The following is a 13,734-nucleotide window of genomic DNA, read 5'->3' on the forward strand; positions in this document are numbered from 1 at the left end:
CTTCAATGTTGCTTTTCCAAGTAATGAATTCTCAGCAGACGATATCAATTTTTTAAAAAATTTTTAAATTTGTTTTATTTTTGGCTGCATTGGGTCTTCATTGCTGCGCATGGGCTTTCTCTGGTTGCGGCGAGCAGGGGCTACTCTTCGTTGTGGTGCAAGGGCTTCTCACTGCAGTGGCTTCTCTTGTTGCAGAGCACAGGCTCTATCTAGGCTTATGGGCTTCAGTAGTTGCAGCACACAGGTTCAGTAGTTGTGGCTCGTAGGCTCTAGAGTGCAGGCTCAGTAGTTATGGTGCACAGGCTTAGTTGCTCTGCGGCATGTGTGATCTTCCCGGACCAGGGCTCGAACCTGCATCCTCTGCATTGGCAGGCGGATTCTTAACCACTGCGCCACCAGGGAAGCCCGATGATATCAAATATCATGCAGCATTTTGTGGGAAGCTGTTGGATCCAGGGTTGGTGTCACATTCCCAAATTATAATCCAGAAAAACTGTCCACACTGCTCCCTCCCAGGTGCTCCAAATTGCCTGATGGACCATGCGAGGTTTGGCAAGTGGGTTTCACAGAGCTGCCCACCATCTCATGGGTATAAATAATTCCTGGTAATGATGTGCATGTTTCCTCAGTGGACTGAAGCTTTTCCACGTAGACAAGCCACTGCCGCCTCTGTGACTAAGATCCCATTGGAGAGGAACGCTTCTTGAACTTCATAGTGATTGGGGAACCCACGTTATTGGTCAAGTGCTACGAGTCTGTGCCATTTGGCCAGTTCTCAACAAAACCCCCCTGGGTCGGAGTAAGCGCCAATGAGAACGTGACCGGAAATCTCCCCCTAATATCAGGAGAGCTGGCTGATTCTGCAGCCCAACAATTATCACTTGACTCACTGGCTAAAATACTTTTAGACAACCACATAGCCTTCGATTTCCTACTTGCTGAACAAGGAGGCATTTGTACGATTGCAAATACTACCTGGATAAACTCTTTTGGAGAAGTAGAAATTCAATTACACAAAATGAGGACACAAGCCCAAATTTCACCTGATTCTCTCTGGTCCTTTGATTTGTTCAGCTGGCTACCTTCAGGTCTAGGGTAATAGTTTAGAACCATCATACAAACTAAATGTCGTATTATTTTTCATTCTGCTTTGCATATTTTTTATGGTTTTGTTTCGTTTTTGTTTTTGTTTTGGCCACACCTCGTGGCTTTTGGGGTCTTAGTTCCCCAACCAGGGATTGAACCTGGGCCTTTGGCAGTGAAAGCACAGAGCCCTAACCACTGGACCACCAGGGAATTCCCCATTTTTAAACTTTGTACATGTTGCCTGTCAACCCCCTGTAGAAATGACACAATGAATAGTATGATGTTGGCTCAATGCCTTGAGATGACTGCCGATGCCTGTACCTTCATAAGACACGATTTTAAGAGTGAAAATGGCTGAGAGTTCCTCCTTCTTTCTTTGTTACTCAAATGTGGGCTCACTTGGTTTCAATCACTATGCACTTTTCCTCTGATGTGAGACATGACGTCCAGGAAAGGTCCTGGTGCTGAGGGACAAAACACAATTCCACTAAAACTGATCAGTGATGCTCTCAAGGAAAGATCTTCATCTAAAGGGGGGAATGTGGAAATGAGCAAAGGAAAGCTCAATCAGAATGGGGTGGGGAAGATATGATGGGAGGGCTCTCAAGCATGCATCTCTCACCACAGCTCACAGACCCAGCAGGAAGGAAGGTCTCTGTCTGGCCCAGTGACAAGCTACCCACTGATTGCAGCCAATGGAAAACCACCAGGGTCCTCCTAATTTCCTCCTAAAACCTAATAAAAGCTGACCTTCCCTTTGTCTCCTCTAACTTGCCAGTTTGCTTGTCCTGAACTGAAATTCTTCTGATTCCAAATAAACTCATTTTGGCTAAAGACCTTATGCCATTCTTAAGGTCAACACCTTTAACCCGAGCTGAGTGCCTTGATGGCTGATCCTATCTGGGTTCTGTCTCTAGGGATGACCCAAGTGTGGGCTCCATTTCTGAGGGGTGATACCCAGCTTGTGGGTCCATCTCTGAGGGGTGACCTCTGGCCTAGTCACCATCTCTGATGGGTGAGGTTGGGCCTGGTGACATCTCTGATGGTAAAGCCAGCCTGAGCTAAGTTGACCAGTTTTAGGGGCACTCTGGCAAGGGCCTGAGGGAATGTAATTTTCACATTTCATGTGACCAAAGGCAAACTTCCCTCACCACGACCTGTTTCCTCATTGCCACATTCATACTGTACTTGCACTGTATCCAAGAAACACCGGTGTTTCTCAGCGACCCCACCTCACCCCTTGCTCTTGCTGCCCTGCCTGTCTCGGGACCCTATTGTCAGAAGGATGCCAACACTGAACCAGAGATGTGCTGCCTGCCCCAACTGCCATGTGATGGGGGCAAGTCCTGGCTACTGCATGGCAACCAGTGCCTGGTCATCCCACGCAAGGGCCGGGGCCACCTGCCATGCACCCCTGAAAGAGTGACAGCCCTGATTCCAGGTAGAGCTTCCACAACTTAAATTTTTTAATTCAAATATAAACTTCGCAACAGGAGAGGCCACAACAGTGAGAGGCCTGCGTACCGCAAAAAAACAAAACAAAACAAAAAAATAAACTTCATTACATAAAATGCAAACTTGAGGAAAAGCAAAACAGATTCCACAGAACTCCACACTCATTCTCTAGGATTGCCAGTGCTGAGGCCTGGCGCTGACTGAGCTGTCCAGGCCATCTTTGTCGGCTGGAGAAGCCCAAGCTGGAGAGAGTGAGGGAGCCCGGCAGCTGCCCTTCTCCAACGGGGCCGTGAGTGGCCTGCCCCTGCCCTTCCATGTTCAATTGCTAAGTCTGTAAGTCCCATCCCCATTCTCTCACTTGTATCCCACATCTGAGCAGGATGATAAACCCAGGTGCTCCCTCCTTTGGCACCTGTGGGAGATTCAAATCTTGCCGGGCCCTGCCCTTGGCAGGAACTCACACGGCCCCTCTGACCACAAGAAAAGTCCTGGGCTGGGCTCCTGTCCTTGCTGTCAAGCCACTCTAGACCTGCTGGAGAGCCCTGCCCTGTCCTCCCCAGAGACCTCGATGACATAAGGACCCAGCCTCCCCAAACCTCGATGTGGGTGGCTCAGTCTCCACACCCAAATATGAGCTGGGGTGGCTCCACCTGCCCTGCGAGGACTGTGACAGCAGTGCCGTGAGCTGGTCTAGGTGGCCTAGATGCTGACCCCCGCCCTTTCCCCACACCAACCTGCTGCCTGGCTCTCGCTCTAGCTGTACTGCTCTGTCGAATCCAGCAGAGCCTCGCTTATTGATTTAGTTAACCTAAATCGGCAGTGTCTACAACTAACTGGTATTTAGGGACAGGATTATGGGATTGGCCCTCTGTAAAGTGGCCCTAGGTTGTGTCTCAGCCTGGACCTCTGTTTCAGAACAAAGCTGTATGTGACGCTAGGCTCAAGGGAATGATGCTGACTGCATCTCACCCAGGCAATGGCCCCATCTCTGGGGGCTCAGGAGACAGACGACAACCTGTGTGAGACATGGGGCCGGCGGGTGGTCACTGACGAAACAGCAGTCTTTAGGGAGAAAAAACAGGAGCCCTCTCCCCCACTTGAGCCCCAGGATGCGTGCCAGGGAGAGGACTCTTGACTGCAGGCCATCTGCCCATCTACCCCCAACCCAGGTGCAGCGTCTCTGGTCCCTCACCATCACAGCTGCGTCTTTGGCTTCTTCCCAGAACGGAGGTGGGGTGGCTGTGGTGACTGAGCCCCCTGCCGCTGCTGCTGCAGTTTCTTTAGCGCCCTATAGGCGTTCACCGCCCGCTCTCTCTCCTCCGCCACGATCCGCTGTCTGGCCAGAGAGGTGGTCAGAGGCTGGGACACACCGCCAGGGCTTAAAAGCATCTTCAGCATCAGCGATTTCTTGCCAGGCTGACGAAGAGAGAGGGAGGTTGAGGCACAGATTCTGGAAGGAGGGGAGGTAACAAAGAACCTAGGTGAGCCCAATAGCTTAATCCCAGTGAGAACATGGTGCTCTCCACCTGTGTGCCCTGAACCAGGCAGCACCAAGGGGCAAAAAGGGCAACTCCCCCACCCCTGCTTACCTGGTCCCTACTTGTGCTCATCCTGGGCTTGGCAGTCAGCTCTGGGGGCTGCAGGGCAACCTCACCAAACTTCACTGTGTCTGGAGGGGCAGAGAAGAACTGAGGTCTGCTGCCCACACAACCACTGCAGCCCTGGCACCCAGAGCCACTGTCCACCCACCCACCGACCCTGGGGAGACAAAGCTGCCCCGAACCAGGGCTGCTTTGTGAAGAGCTACCTCGGAGCAGCTCCTGCTCCAGCCTTTCTGCTGTCTTTTCCTCCCTCCTCTGCTGGACCTTAACCAGCCGTCGCTTCTGGAACCTGGGAAGAGAGCACAGTGCTGTTCATTTTCCTAAACTCTCATTTCACTGGACTCAGGAAGAGGCAGAGGTCACCCCTGCCCACGCGGGATGCATCATGAAAGACCCCAGGTGGCTGCCTCTGAACCCCAGGACCCACAGAGAGCGCTCCGAACCTAGGAGGCCCCTCCAAAGTTCCAAGTCAGGGGTCCTCAGCGGCTGCGGCTGTACCTCTACAGCCCATCGGACAATATCGGGAGATGTTCTGTGTTGTCACAACGTCGCGGGGAGAGGGGTGCTCCTGGCACCTCATGGGTGGAGGCCAGGAATGCTGCTCAACGCCCTACAGTGCACGGAATGGCCCCCACCCCAGAGAATCAGCTGTCCCAAGTGTCAACTGTGCTGCTGTGTGTAAACGGCCCCGCACAGCAGGTGTGACATGGTCCCTTATTGTTACTAGAATCAACGTTCAATGACAGTTTTAGAGATCACTGTGGCTTTAGGTGGTACCTGGGATATGTCTTGTGTGATGTAATTTTCACTGGCTAACGTAAGTACACGTATGATAAGAATCTGGACATAGGGAAACTCTACAAAGCTGAAAACAATCTAACTTTCACAGCTTTTAAAAGAATTTCTTTTTTTTTTTTTAACTTAGGCCACACCGCATAGCATGCGGGATCTTAGTGCCCCAACCAGTGATCGAATCCGCGCCCCCTGAAGCGGAAACTTGGAGTCTTAGCCCCTGGACCACCAAGGAAGTGCCCAGTTTTAGAGAAATTTCTGATGAAAGCCTGGCTTGATTCATGACAAAAGTTGCAGTAAAGGCAGAAACACATCTCAAAAAGCATTTGTTTGCTGAAACCACTGCCCCAGCTCCCACCCACAGGCTCAGGGAGGTGGCACACAGCTTGCATCCCAGACTTCTCCAGGGCTGAGCATAGGGATGGGCAGGGGAGCTGCAGCTGGCAGTGGACTTCCTCCTGGTGCCAATTTCACCACTTTACCCACCAGGAAGCTGAGTCTGAGAGGTCACAGAACTTGTACAAATGACATAGCTACAGGCTCTCAAATCTCTTTTAGGCTGGAAAGGTGAACCCTGGAAACCAGTTTCCGTGGGGCAGGCACAGTCCCCTGACGGCCTGCAGGCCCTCCTGGGAGGACACTGAGCCTCACTGTTTTTCTACTTCCCTGAAACAACTGGCCCGGGGTGGACAGCTGGCCCTCAACCTCCCCTGGCTCTTGGACACCTTGATGCTTTCCAAAGAGAGGCACAGACAGAGCTAGGCCTTCAGAGCTCTGTGGGTTCAGAGCCTCCTAGAAGTACTGAGGTTAGGTGGCTGTGGTACAGAGAAAAATACCCACTGACTCCAGGTCCTGCTCGGCCTGAATCATGGGGTAGGTGGGGTGCCCCTCGGCAACAAGATGCTGTCAATGCAGAAGAAATCGGTGGGACCCCACAGCCCTGCCTCCCAGCCCCTGCAGCCCCCACTCACGCTTTCTTCCTCTCCGACTTCCCCTTCTTGGGAGCCGCCTGCACCTCAGGCTGCCGGCCAGCCTGGTTCTTGCTGAGGAACAGCACGTGCTGCGCCTCCTGCGCCATGCGCTGCATATAGGCCCTGTCAGACTCCCACTTCTTCTGCTCGAACTTGGGTACAGCGATGTCCGGCTCCACTCCCTTTGCTTCCTTCTCCAATGTCTTACTGAAGGCCACCTGGGCTGAGGACAAAGGGAGACCTCAGAGGGGAAAGTCGTGAAGCGAAGGCAGGAGGGAGCAGGTGGCGCTGGGCTGGCCGCCCATGTTCATCTCCCCTCCCCAGGCCACGGGAAGGGAAGACCAGGCTCACGTAGGAGCTAAACAGGATCTAAGATGCCAGCTGGGGGGAACCTGGGGTGGGACCCCCGCAGCCCACTGGTACACGTCAAAGATGTCCTCTGCAGCTCGGTTGAAAAAGGAAACAGGAAACAACTTAAGTATCCGTCACTAGCTGACTGGCAGAATGAATCCCCCTATGTTCATCCAGAGACGTCACTGCACAGCTGCTGAGAGCTCGGCAGAGCTACAATAAGGACGTGGAAAGACCTACAAAATCCACTGGTAGCGAAAACCCAGGACACCAAACGATATAGAGAATGAAGGTACAGCTTTTACCTCACAAATATGTGAAAATATGCATATTTCCCCTGGGAGGGTAAACAAGACGGACAGACAACAGTTTCTTTTAGGGGGAGAGAGCAGGATTCAAAGACAGGGAAGGAGGCCACGCCTCACCTCGTATCTTTCAGTAGTTTGATTTCACCACATGTGTAAGTTTATGTCTTTTAAATAACTTAAACCCCAAAAAGAGCTGTTTCAGTAGAGCATGGTTCAGAATGTGCCATCTTCCATCTGGGCCAGTGCCCTCCTCTACCCCTCCCCCTCCTCAACTCTTTATTTCACTATCGCTTTGGTAGTCATCTAACCCTCAATGAAAAGCCTAAGGTTGACAAAGAAATTACAAAACAGCATCGCTGCAAAATCAGTCCCATGTTTGGGAAAACAAATACCTGTACGTGTACACAAAACACAAACACCGTGGACCCCATTCCCCGGCATCTGGAATGTTATCTCTGGCAGAGGCTGACAGCTGGGCACCCTACCTGGCCTTGGGGGAAGGGTGGGAGGGATGAGTTTCTCAGGGGGTCTGATCAATTCCCTCCGTAACCTCTAGAAACCATACACTTCTCTCCACCATGATTTCTGCACTCAGGTCCAAGGAACCATCATCGTTTCTTATTTGCAAGAGCCTCGCTGGCCTGCAGTGTCCTCTCGCCCCTCGACTGTTACACAGTGACCTTTCCTTCAAGTAAATCTGAACTGACCGTCCCCTCTGATGGATCTCCACTACTCCTGGGAGGGGAAAATCAACACTTCCACCTTGGCCCATGAGGCCCCAGGGGCTCCTTTTGGAGCCTCACCTGAAACCACACCGCCACCTGCTGTCAGCCACCACTCTGGCCCTGGTGACACCAGCCTTTGGTCAGTCCTCCACATGCTCCTGCACCGCCTGACTGCTGGGGTCTGGCAGATTTCTTCTGCCTGAAACGCCACTGAATACTTGTGCAATTAAGTAGATTCAAACACGCAACGCTTTATGACCACCCAGCATGGGTCTGCAGTTACCCTCTTTCTTCCTCTTCTTGTTACTGATGGGGTTTTTCATCTCCTGACGGCTCCTCATGATCTCTCGGAGCCGGAAAGGGATTTCCTGTTCATCTTGGTTCTTAGGCTTGCAATTCACTTTCTTCTTTTCTTTGCTGGGAAGGAGAACACGGGGGTGAGACACGTCTCCAATCGAGCATAAGCAGAATCAGAGAAACCGAAGCTGAGCCTGGAGGAAGAAACTTCGCAGGCCACCCTGGTCGCTGTAGTGCATGCCGGTCAAGCGAACACGGCCTCATCCTCGCCCGCCCGGAGGCTGTCCCTGGACCGGTTTCTCACAGGACGCTGGGTGGGGGGCGCTCCAAGAGCCCCAGGGAGGCCCGTCACTCCCTGACCTCGTCCAGGATAGCAAAGACGGCGCCCCGGAAGGTGACAAGTGCCACACCGGAGACTCCCTCATGCCTCCGCCCACCCGGCTGACCCTCCGGGCCGCCCACCGCACGGACCACACAGCGCGCTGGGCCCGGCGCGGGGAGGGTGCCGGGGAGTCTTAAGGACGATGAGACCGGCACCCACCTGCGCGGCCCCGACCGTGGCGCAGAGCGCTGCTTCCCCGGCTCCTGCTGCCTCCGGCCCTGCGGTCGCCCTGGGCTCCCTAGCCCAGCCGTCCCCGCCGGCGCCGCAGCACGGCGCCGGCCTCCCGCCATCTGCACGCCCTGCGCTCAAAGGAGAAATCACTTCCGCACTCCCGCACGGTCCAGCCCCAGGCCCGCCATTTCCGCTTCCTGCGCTCACTGGGGCTGTGCAGCTCCCTGACGGGCCGGGATTGGCCAGAGCGGCTGCCATTCACAGCTCGGGCGGGGCCGAGTGGGGGGCGCCTGCGCCGTGGGCCAGGCTGTGGGCGATGCTGCTGTGGAGTGCGGCCCGGGGAGGCCTGGTGGTGTCGGTTGCTGCCCGTGGCCTGGCAAGTACCGGCGGAGACGGGGACGGGGTGCGTTCGGGAGGCCGGGCCCCGCTGGGGCCGAGAAGCCCCGCTCTCCCGGCAGCCAGGCAGAGCCTAGGGTAGCGCCGGCGGGTTCTGAGCTCGTTCCCTCGTCCAGTACCTGTTGAACACCTGCTTTGTGCGAAGCCTTTGGGGAAACCTCAGTGAACAAGGAGTTGGCGCCCCTCGCAAGAGGAGTTAGAGAAATACGTAAAGTTTGCGCCTGTGTTCAGTGCCCTGGAGACAGAGCAGGGAAGGGGACCCGGGGGCCGGGGTGGGGGCTGGAGGTGGGGAGAGGGCTGCCCACTGGCCTTTGGGAATGACTTGGGCTTCTCATGTGACAGAGAGAAACTGGGATGAAGGGGTGATGCGATTAGTCAGAATGTTCACGGGGGAGGGACGTGGCAGTACTGGTTGGAGAGGGAGAGGTGGCTGTGTGGGCTGGAGCTCACAGGCTTCCGCCCCCGCCATACTCCTGTCCACCGGGCAGGGCCATCTTAGCTGGAGGTGCAGTCTCAACACCCACCATCTGCTGCAGGGCATGCCTAGTGCGAGGCCTTGAACCCAGCATTTCTCATGAACCTGTGGCTCATCCCCGTACCAAGCGTTACATCCATTTTACAAATGGGAAACTGTGTCTATAGGTGAAGTAACTTGTCTAAGGTTACGCAGGAAGTGAGGAAACGGAGAAACACGTGGAGCCCCCTGCCAGTGACAGGAGGCCGAAATTTCCCCCGCGCTGGAGGCAGGCAGAGCCTTACCAGCTTCCTGGAGACTCATGTGCTTATCTGAATCTTTAGGGGCCATTATCCAGCTGGGACTGGGGCCAAAGGCTTCCTGGAGGTGGCAGCATTCTTCACAGGATCCGAGTCCGTGAAGGCCACAGAGAGTTCAGGAAGGACCATGTGGAGGTGGGCTCCCAAGCAGGTGCAGCGGGCACTGGGCAGCCCGAGTCCTCCCTGCCTGGTGGGGTCCCCTCAGAACCCCTGTACCCGCCACCCCCTGAGCTCCAGCCCCCCACCAACTGCTGCATGAGCGGCTGCCCCAACTGCGTGTGGGTGGAATACGCAGACGCACTGCTGCAGCACTACCAGGACGGCGGGGAGCGGGCCTTGGCCGCCCTGGAGGAGCACGTGGCTGATGAGAACCTCAAGGCCTTTCTCCGGCTGGAGATCCAGCTCCGTGTGAGGAGTGGAAGCTGAGCCGCCTGGCCAGACAGCCTCACCCCGACAGACTCCTCAGGATGCAGCACAGCCTTCTTTATCCACGGCCCCTTTGTGCAGCTGGTGTCGACGGGAACAGGAAGAGTTGTTTATTGACTTTGCCGGAGAATAAATAAGCTCTGTGTGGTGGTTAGACAGGAGGCTTTTGTGTTGTCATCCATAGGCGTGTATCACCTCAAGGAAAGCACGTGCAGATGTCATTGTATGTCCACTGGGCACCTACAGCCTTCACCAACCTGTGAGGTTGGCTAAACCTGTTTCCTTGACTATTCAAGTGACAGTGACCCCAGGGGCCCCCTTCTATGTCCCAGCATCCCAGAAGTCCCAAAGGTCAGCTCTGGTTACTCTCAGTGGTGCAGCAGAGGGAGGACCATCCGGTCCTGAGAGGTTGCTGTTAGCAAAGCTCTGGCAGGCACAATGCCCGCAGGTGGCCTGGAATGTGCCCCATTCATCCAGCTGCAGGCTTTCAAACTCTGATACCAGTGGCCTGGATGGACAGGGTTAAATAAATTTATGCCTGTTTTATCGTCTCTCATTTAAGGGAAAAGCTTGGGTTGTTATAAGGCTTCACAAAGAATTTGAGCTGATAAGCAGGCCTTCCCGGGTAGGGGCCTTCCATGTAAAGCCAGAGTTTCCCACACAGACAGATCTGTGGACAAGAGAATGAAACCACACAGCCACAAAACGTGCTGCCATGCTAATGGCTGGGGATACACCTGGTAGTGCGGGCTGTCTTGGCCAGCTAGTGATGTCATCCAGAAGCAGTTTTGGTTGGTTCAGAGAAACATGATTATAGCAATACATGTTTGTTACACTTTATGTCAGAGAGCATCTACTCCAACCCTGTCCTACAGATTTGAAAATGGCCTAGGAAGAGAAAGATTTCCCTAGAGACAAAAGCACAGCAGAGCCTAGTGGGCTTGGGGCCCCCAAAGGGGTCTATAACATGGAGGTGGATTACCTCAGAGATGTAGGAAGAGGTTTACTGTATTTTTCTCAAAAACATTTGTGAAAGATTTTCGATGTGTGTATGATACTGGGGCAGATCTTTGAAGTCCCAGGAGGAGGGAACTAGGGGAAGGGGAGAGATGTACAATAAAAAATGCACCACATGGCGTGAGCAGCAGGTGCAAAGGCCCTGGGGTGGAAGAGGCTCCTTGGAGCACAGAGAGCAAGAGGAAGGGATGAGAGGTGAGGCCAAAGAAGTGGATCGGGACAGGCTATACAGGACTTTGGGGGCCACAAAGGCGGGTTCCTCAGCAGTCAGGATAGTAAGGGTGGGGAGGCCTAAGACAGCAGTCAGTGCCGTCTCATCCTTGCTTCAGAAATGAGCAGCTTTGGGCTTCCCCGGTGGCGCAGTGGTTGAGAGTCCACCTGCTGATGCAGGGGACACGGGTTTGTGCCCCGGACCGGGAAGATCCCACATGCCGTAGAGCGGCTGGGCCCGTGAGCCATGGCCGCTGAGCCTGCGCGTCCGGAGCCTGTGCTCCACAGTGGGAGAGGCCACAACAGTGACAGGCCCCCCTTCCCCAAAAAAAAAAAAAAAAAAAAATGAGCAGCTTCAGGAGAGTCTGGCTGTTCATGGTCACACGTCCTGTTCCTGCCTTGACCCTGCCCCCGGCTCGTCCTTCAGGCCCTTGACCGCACCTGAGCCCCTTCCCCCATCTCGGGGAATCCTCGGTGCTGCTACCCACCCCACAATCTCATTAGTGTAGTGTCAAGGCACAGTCCTAATCAGATTACCCAGCTGCAGGATAAATGCCCAGCCAGCACCCTGCCTAACGGAGGCCTGCCACTCACACCCATGGTCCCCTGAGACCTGCCCCAGTACTTGGTGAGTAATGACCTTCCCAGGTTGCTTTTCCTGGTGGCCACTTACCCAAGGGCGTTAGTGGGTATCTGCCCAGAGGGTGAGGAGTGGGCGGGATTTTCACCACCATCCTGAGGTCTGGGTCTGGGGGAGGCCACCTACTGCCCTGTTCAGAGAGGACACCCAGCCCATCACCTCCTCTCTTCCTCGTGCCAAATAGTGGTGCAGGCTGTCCCCCAGGCTAGCAATGGTCTCGGAGCCTCAGGCCACACACAGTCAGCCAACCTGAGTGGGCACCAGCCACAAGCCAGGCTAGGGCCAGGGCAAATTGGGCAGCGGTTTCCATGGGGACAGCATCTGATAGTTGGCTCTCTATCAGGGCTCAGAGCTGCCCACGCCAGGCCAGTGGCCTGGGACTAGAGAAGGGGTCCAGCTGGGCCTATACTACCTAGGCTCTGAGGAGTGGGTGTCATGGGGTTTGAACAGCCGGGGCCACCAGACCTGCTGCTGTCCAGCTTGGACCCCGTGTAGATCCAGCTCCTGTCCCCTGGTTCCTCTCAGGCTGCTGCTGGTCCTGGCACAGAGACCGAACCTTAGGGAAGGAAGGTCCACAGTGGGGTCCACTGAATCCCAGGTGCCCCGGCACCTACAACCAGGCCTTCCTCGCTGGTAGAACCACCTGTTCTTGCCTCCAGGTTGATCTCAGCCCTAATACTCTAGCAGCAGCTAGCGGTGGCCCCAGGCTGGACTCAGGCATTGCAGCCCACAAGTGGGGAGGGGGGCAAGAAACAGGACCCAAGAAGTGGTGCCTGAGGCATCCAGTGCCAGGGCAGCGGCTCCTCTCTGCATCATGTACTTAGCCCCAGAACTTTCTGGGCTTATAGTGGACCCTGAGGAATTAGGGTCTCCCTCTGGTGCTAATAGGCTTAGAGGAAGGTGAGCTGCCCCTGGCCTAGGTCACCAGGGCTTAGGGCCTCGAGGCGGGGACTCCGGGGGAGAGGAGGAGGGGAGGTCACCCTGTGCAGTGGGTTCAAGGACACCAGCAGGTGATGCTGGTGCCCAGTGAGTGGCGGGGGCAGGGGGGGGGGTGGGACGGGGGAGTTAGGGTATTTACCAGCAGAGGGAAGACGCTGCTGGGGCCAGGGCTACACAGCTTGCCTGGGTGTTTCATTGTGACACAGGCCCCTCCCCTGCCCGGGCACCCTGCCCTCCCATTTCTCGGGTTACCGTTATTGGCACCGCTAGGTGCCTAACATGCCACTATGAATGAGGCCAAGTGTCCCACCCCAGGGATTGGGATGGGGAATGCAGGAGAAGGGGGAGGCAGTGAGGAGGGGCACACCAGGGGGCCACCCAGCACTCTCACCCCCTGGCTGGGGCTCCCTGGGACAGGGGGCTGCTGTTTGAGTCATACTGGTGACCGGTGGGTCTCATGTTTCAGGGTTTCCTCTGCTCTGGTGGGTTGAGACCTGAGAGGTGGGTCGGAAGCAAGAGGGCCCACAGCGTGAGGGAGTCCAGAAGCCGAAGGTCACCGCGGGGTCTCTGCCAGCCTGGCCATGAACCTGGAGCCGCCCAAGGCTGAGATCCGGCCGGCCACCAGGGTGATTGGGGGGCCCGTCACTCCCAGGAAAGGGCCCCCCAAATTTAAGCAGCGGCAAACCAGGCAGTTCAAGAGCAAGCCCCCCAAGAAAGGCGTCCAAGGGTGAGCAGAGCCGTGGGAGGGCTGGCCCTGAGGGGGGTGGAGGGCCCACCTGCTGCACAGGAGGGAGATGGGGCCTTTCTGGTGCTAGAGGCCGTGGCAGGGGCCTTCAGGTTGGGGGGTTGGGTGGGGCCTCAGCCACCCTTTCCTGGTGGAAGGTAGTCCCATCCTCTTAAGCAGGTGGTGCGGGTCTTGAGGGCCTGAACCGGCCTGTCTCAGGGTCCCCCATTCCCTGGCATGGGGGGCGGGGGGTGGAGGGGACTCGGGGGGCAGGGGCTCCTGTCACCCTCTCTAGCTGTTCTTGTCTGGAAAGCACACCCACCCGTGGCCACCCAGACACTCAGCCACAGCCCCACCAACGGATATGTCTCCCTGCACCAAAAGAGCCCCACGTGTACACACCCAGGACACACTCAGACACACCGCATTCCCAGGAACCTGCACTCAAGTGTATGCACACCCCCTCTCC

The 13,734-nt window shown here is 55.7% G+C and overlaps 3 protein-coding genes across 3 annotated transcripts in view; 2 read left to right on the forward strand and 1 right to left on the reverse strand.

Moving 5' to 3' along the window:
• Positions 1-3,735: 3,735 nt before the first annotated feature.
• On the reverse strand, positions 3,736-8,258 carry CCDC137 (coiled-coil domain containing 137). Its single transcript, XM_007462323.1, has 6 exons — positions 8,128-8,258; positions 7,573-7,706; positions 5,906-6,128; positions 4,349-4,431; positions 4,131-4,210; positions 3,736-3,957 (listed from the first exon to the last, which is right to left on the reverse strand). The coding sequence occupies exons 1-6, from the start codon at positions 8,256-8,258 to the stop codon at positions 3,736-3,738; spliced, it is 873 nt and encodes a 290-aa protein (XP_007462385.1).
• Positions 8,259-8,455: 197 nt separating this feature from the next.
• OXLD1 (oxidoreductase like domain containing 1) lies at positions 8,456-9,735 on the forward strand. The gene is made up of 2 exons (XM_007462324.1): positions 8,456-8,515; positions 9,334-9,735. Exons 1-2 carry the CDS (start codon positions 8,456-8,458, stop codon positions 9,733-9,735), a joined length of 462 nt encoding a protein of 153 aa, XP_007462386.1.
• A 3,357-nt stretch (positions 9,736-13,092) lies between these two features.
• The window catches only part of PDE6G (phosphodiesterase 6G), a 1,246-nt gene continuing 604 nt past the window's right edge, over positions 13,093-13,734 (forward strand). Inside the window, exon 1 of the mRNA XM_007462325.1 lies at positions 13,093-13,268. Coding sequence (XP_007462387.1) covers positions 13,123-13,268 — 146 coding nt within the window. The 5' untranslated portion in view covers positions 13,093-13,122. The remainder of the gene's footprint in view (positions 13,269-13,734) is intronic.

Source organism: Lipotes vexillifer, unplaced genomic scaffold (genome assembly GCF_000442215.2).
Source record: "Lipotes vexillifer unplaced genomic scaffold, Lipotes_vexillifer_v1.1 scaffold1691, whole genome shotgun sequence".
NCBI classification, from domain to species: Eukaryota; Metazoa; Chordata; class Mammalia; order Artiodactyla; family Lipotidae; genus Lipotes; species Lipotes vexillifer.